Consider the following 6,000-nt stretch of genomic DNA (forward strand, 5'->3'; position numbering starts at 1 on the left):
TGCACTTGCTGTTCCCGCTGCCTGTGGCACACTTCCTTGGGAACAGAACTATCTCATATTTTAATTTTCAGCTTAAAATTCATTTCCCCCAAAGAAGCTTTCCCTGCTGCTCTGTCCAAATTAGACTCCCCTGTGCTACGCTCTCTCGGCCTCTGCCCTATTTACCACCCATGGCACTTACGTTTCGCTTGATTCAGTCCATGTCTCTTGCTCTCTGCCACACACCCTCCCCCAGCAATGGAATGGCAGAGACCAGGTGCTGCCTTAAGCACAGCTCTCCCCCAGTGCTGGGCATAGAGTAGGTATTTAATAAACACCAACTGAACAGAGGAAAGATGAGACTAAAGTTCCAATCCCTAATCCTTTCCCGACCTTGAGTAAATACATTCCCGACCTTGAGTAAATACATCTCTCTGAGGATGGGTTCAGGGTGCTCACCCACCACTTGCCTAACCCCGGGGGCTCTCTCCAGCCCCCCTGCCCAGCCCCGGCACCCACCTTGTGGCTGAACGCTGGGATCTGTGTGCAGTGGAGCTCGTGGTCCAGCTCCAGCTTGTAGGTGGCCTCTGAGCCGCTCTCCACCCGCAGCTTCTGGCTGGTGCTGCACTCCTGCGCCAGCTGCTTCGCCTGACCTGTGCAGGGAAACCCCAAAACCCCTGCCCTTCCTCTGCCAGGTAGCCCTCCATCCTCATTCCAAGCAGAGGAGCGTCCAGCACAGCCCAGCTTCAGCCAGCCCCCTGGATCTGCCTCACCTAATGTCACTCATTGGAACCTGCCGATGGGGAGGTTTTAAGAGACAGATTTATGTCTCCCCCAACACACACACACACACACACACATACACACACGTACGTACGTAGCGTTTTTTGTTTGTTTGTTTTGTTCTTTTAACAGGCAGGTGCTCAGCTCCATACAAAGCCAATGGAATGACTCACTAGCTAAGAAGCCTCATGGTGAGGCCAAAACACCCGAGGTGACAGTGGCACCTTAGCCCTCGGAGCCACAGCCCCAGGAGACGGTGCAGGTCCGGCCACTCCCCACCTCGCCCGCAGCCAGCATGCGGTGCCGTACCCAGGAGGCCATACTTGATCCTCAGGGAGCTGGTCCAGAGGCGGGCCCGCTGCTGCAGCAGGCCTAGGGTGTGCAGCCCCACAAGCCCTGGCACGAAAAGCTCACCACCCAGGGCCACCACCTGCTGCCCTTCCTCCTCCGCCTTCTTCTCCAGCAGTGCTGCAGGGAAAGCAGGCATGGTGTGGTCATGGCCTGCGCCCCAGAGACTGACACCCTGCCCCCAGCACCAGGGGAGGAAAGGAAGTGGGAACCGCCCAGGGAGGTGTCCCGATAGAACCAATGCCTGAGTCTCCGCCAAGGAATGCTGACATCAGGGCCACTGACAGTGTTTTGCACTGTCCAGGTGGCAACCCCAAAAGTCACTTTTGTGGGTCCAGACCAAAAGGTTTTAAATAAAGTAGAACAAAACAAAATAGAATGGACCGGAAGATAAATGACAGTGCAGCAAGGATCATCAGGTAAATTTCACCTTCTGAAACCTGTTTCTGCTACACTGATATTCAGCCAGGTCACACAGGTATAGCTATGCAGGTTAAAATATCAAAAAATGCATAGGCCAGCTAGTCAACAGCCCTAGCCACTCACATCACTCCCCTGGAATCTCCGAGAAAACCCCACGAGCAGCATCGCCAGGAGGGCTCCAAGCCAGCTCCGGCACCAGGGTGGGCATCTGGTCAGATTGGTCAGTACCCAAGCCAGGCTGTGTGTTCAAGATACAAACAGCACCCCATGCAATTCGGGTCAAAATGCGAAATGTGTTTTTTACACATTGTGTACCATGTAATGTGGGTCAGAATCCAAACACCCCAAAAGGTGCTGGTTGATGGTTCCTGCAGAGCAGTCGAGCGCATTGGAGGGGCATCTGGGGGACTCAGGCAGAAGCTGCGAGCAGATACAGAGCCTGGATTTTCCTTGGATGGAATGTGAACACTGGGGGATCGGGTGATGGGGACTCCAAGTGGGGCACTCAGCCCTCCCCTCCCCAAGCCTGGCCATTGAAGAAAGGTGGCAGAAAGGGGTCCCTCCTCCTACCTGACACGTGGGCCTGGTCACTCAACAGGTTGCTCAGTGACATGGAGAAGGCCAGCCTCCTGCCTGCCTGCCGGCTGAGGTTCCCGGCGAGGACCACAGGGCTGCCCGATGTCACCAGTTTCACCTCCAGCTGGGCCTCGATCCGCTGAGCCTCACCACCTGCTGCTGGCCACAGGTTGCTCCGGCCCTGGAAAGGCCCCAGCACCCCTTGAGGGGACAGGCTCTGCCAGCAGGCTCCACCCGGACCGCAAGAACCAGGACCGGACAGAGGGCAGGAGACACAGCCTGGTCAATGGGCTTCTAGGCTGATCCTGCTGCAATTTCTTAAGCTCGATATGGTTCAAAATAGGTCATCTCTGTTACAAATTCAGACGTAAGTTTGAAGGCCCCTTCCTCCCTATCCCCCCAACCTCAACACCCCGTCCAATCTATCAGGCACTCTGGCCAGCTCTCCCTGCAGAATATTCTGGGACCCGACCACTTCAGCCATCTCTACCACTGCCCCGGCTTGAGCCTGCTCATCGCCACTGTGCTCCTGTGACATTCTTCTCTAGGCGCTCCTGGCTCCCACCCTGGTGACCAGGGCAAGCCCTTCCAGACTCATAGGATCATGGCACACCTCTCTTCCTCAGGGTAAAAGCCAAAGTCCTTGCAAAGGCCAACAAGGCCAAGACTTTCTCTGGAAGTCAGCAGTGCAGCCTTGGCCAGACGAAGGCAAAACTGCCCACAGACACCAGGAGGCAGGACACACAGATGGCCCCAAACATGCTCTGTGTCTCCATCATTGAGGTTTTCCAGAGCAATTACAGCCCATAGCAATGGCAGCTGTCATCTCTGACGGCCACGCCAACTGTAGACCAATCCTACGGACCTCTCTGCTGCTGCCAGCTGATCTGTTTACCCAAAAGATGTAAAAACGACCTCACTATTTCCAGACTGTCCACTACTTTATACTCTCTTGTAAATCCTGTTTTTGCCTTTGTTCCTTGATAACAGTCACAAATCACTCTCTTCTGATTACTCTTTGGCAAAGCCTTACATGATCTGTCCTCCCACCTTTCTGTCCCTTCTCCTATTCTGCTCCAAGCACATGGGGCCTCAGGCTGTGCTTCTAACACTCTGTGCACATTCCTGCCCCAGAACCTTTGCACATGTTGTGCTCTTTACTTGCAATACCCTTCCCCCAGAGAACCACATGACTCTCTTCTGCACATGCTTTATGTCTTAGCTAAAAGCTATCTTCTCAATCAGGCTTACCCTGTCAGCCTATTTAAAACTGAAGCTGTGGGACTTCCCTGGTGGTCCAGTGGCTAAGACTCCACGCTCCCAATGCAGGGGGCCCGGGTTCGATCTCTGGTCAGGGAACTAGATCCCACATGCCGCTACTAAAGATCCCGCGTGCCGCAACTAAAGATCCCACGTGCCGCAACTAAAGATCCCGCGTGCCGCTACTAAAGAAAGATCCCGCATACTGCAACGAAGATCCCACGTGCTGCAACTAAGACCCGGCGCAGCCAAATAAATTTTTAAAAATAATAAAAATTAAAAAAAAAAAAACTGAAGCCAACCCTCAGACCCTTCTTCTCACATAACTTCAGACCCCTGGATCCAGCTCACTGATTCCCTTTTCCTATAGTGCTTACACTCACCTATCACCACAATTTGCTTATTTATTTTACTGATTCTCTCTCCTATGAGAATGTAAGCTCCAAAAGGAGAGAATTTTGTGTGTGTATCTCTTTTGTGTGCTGTCTTCCTGGCACATTGTAGGTGCTTGATAAATAGTCGTTGAATAACTTAATAAAGACAATGAAAAATATAGGTTTCGTTCCCCTTCTTGGTCTCCCAGTCTCCCTCAAGGCAACCACTGTGTCCACTTCTTGGGCATCTTCCAGAGACAGCATGGGCCTATATGTATGTGTGAGTCTGTATATATGTGTGTATATGTGCGTGTGCACGCACGTGTGTGTACGTGTGCACTCCATCACACACGTGCACGTTCCCTTTTGCGCTGCACAAAAACAGATGCAGGCTCTCCACTCTGCTCTGCTTCTCTCACTTAATGGTGTGTCTTGGAGATGATTTTCTCTGGTTTGTATCAGAAGCTTCTCGGCAGTAGCTGTAGTTGTTCTCAAAGTGCAGCCCATGAACAGGATGATTGTAGAATTTCTCATCCAAACCAGGACACTTAACGGTTAAAGAGACCACTAATCATATTGAGCTGGGTCAATGGTAAACTGGGGCTCTCCAGGTAACCTGGGACTTGGGGATGCTCTATCATTGCACCCAGGGGAGGGGGCACTGAAATCTAACACTTTCCTCTACGCCATCCTTAAACCCCATAAACACTCAGCTGAGTCGAACCCAGCTTTGCTGCTTTGTATTCCTGAGCTCATCTGCCTTAGTTTCCTCATTTCCTATGGGCTTACCAAGAGGACTAAAAGAGGGATCCGGGGTCAAAGCCACCCGTGGCCCCCCCGAGAACAGGCTTTGGAAAGTTCCAGAGCCCCAGCTGTTACCATTAATCATGATGGGTCTGAGGCAGCTAGAACTGGAGTTTCTCTAAAGGCCAATGTTTCCAGGCTGCAGACAGCCCTCTGGAGAGCGGCAGGCAGGTCTGCAGGGAGGTGCAGGCAATTAGCACTTGTGCGCTTAGTGAACAGGGATTGCTTCAAGGGCTCCCGGGAGCTCTGAAAATGATTCGTAGTCTCAGCTGTCAAGCAGCTGGGGCTTTAGGAGGACGATGCTCTCCCCTGATACTTGGTCTTTCCACCGGACAGGAAGCAGATCTGGGAGCTGAGAGTGTGTTTATGTCGCAAAAATTCCAGCTCTGGCTCCAGATTTTCAACCCAGACCTCTCTGAGAAATCACTGGAGACCGAGGCAGAATCACAGACTCATGGCCAAAGGGGCCCAGAGGTCCTGCTTGGCAGGAGCGAGTCTACAGCTGCTGTTTTTATCCTTTTTGGAGTCACTGACCTGCTTGAGCATAAGATGGAAGGTCTAAACCCTCTCCCCAGAAGGGGGACAGACACAAAACTTCTGTACAATTGCAGGGGCTTCAATGGACCCACTGAGTCCCATCTAGGTCCTCCTTGTTGAGAACCTTAAAAAGCACCTATAACGAAGAGAAAAACGCACACACCTTTGCTCCAGGAATTCCACTGCCTTAGCAGTGGAATTCTTAATTCTAAATTCTTAATTTACCCTGAAGATGGAAGGGTGATTTATAAGACCAAGAACCTGGGAAAAACTCCAGAGCCCTCCACTACGGAACCAGCTAAATAAATTCCATCCCATTGACTATTATGCGGCCATTCAAAATACATGGTAGACATTCTTGTTTTTAAAATAAAAGATGGGGGGGAATATATTGATATCTATTTGGGGATTGTGGGCATAGATGATTTCTAAGAGGAGTCACAGAAAATGAACAATGATTGGCTTTGAGGAGGGGTGTAAGGGAAAGTTTTTAACTCTATACCTGTGCTGACCAATAGAACTTTCTACAATGATGGGAAAGTTCTAAAAAGTGGCCAGTGCAGCTGAGAAACCGTATCTTTAACTTTCTGTTACTCTGACTCACTTAAATAGTCATGTGTATAGGGGCCATCATGCTAGACACTCAGTTCTATGACCTTCTGTACCTTTTGAACTTGGAATCATTTAAATGTATTACCTATTTTTTTTTAACTAAATTAAATTGTACCAGTATGTGCTGGTACAAAGATATATTTTTGACTGAAAAAAAAAAAAAAAAAAAAAAGCGGGGCTTCCCTGGTGGCGCAGTGGTTGACAGTCCGCCTGCCGATGCAGGGGACGCGGGTTCGTGCCCCGGTCCAGGAGGATCCCACATGCCACGGAGCGGCTGGGCCTGTGAGCCATGGCCACTGAGCCT

General features: G+C 51.0%; 1 protein-coding gene across 1 annotated transcript in view; it reads right to left on the bottom strand.

Annotated features, from left to right (window-relative positions):
- Window positions 1-6,000, bottom strand: part of LOC129392709 (uncharacterized) — a 126,515-nt gene that overhangs the window by 101,336 nt on the left and 19,179 nt on the right. The window contains 3 exon segments of the mRNA XM_055089741.1: window positions 499-632; window positions 1,072-1,230; window positions 2,104-2,290. Coding sequence (XP_054945716.1) covers window positions 499-632; window positions 1,072-1,230; window positions 2,104-2,290 — 480 coding nt within the window.

This window comes from Physeter macrocephalus, chromosome 14 (genome assembly GCF_002837175.3).
Source record: "Physeter macrocephalus isolate SW-GA chromosome 14, ASM283717v5, whole genome shotgun sequence".
Taxonomy (NCBI): domain Eukaryota; kingdom Metazoa; phylum Chordata; class Mammalia; order Artiodactyla; family Physeteridae; genus Physeter; species Physeter macrocephalus.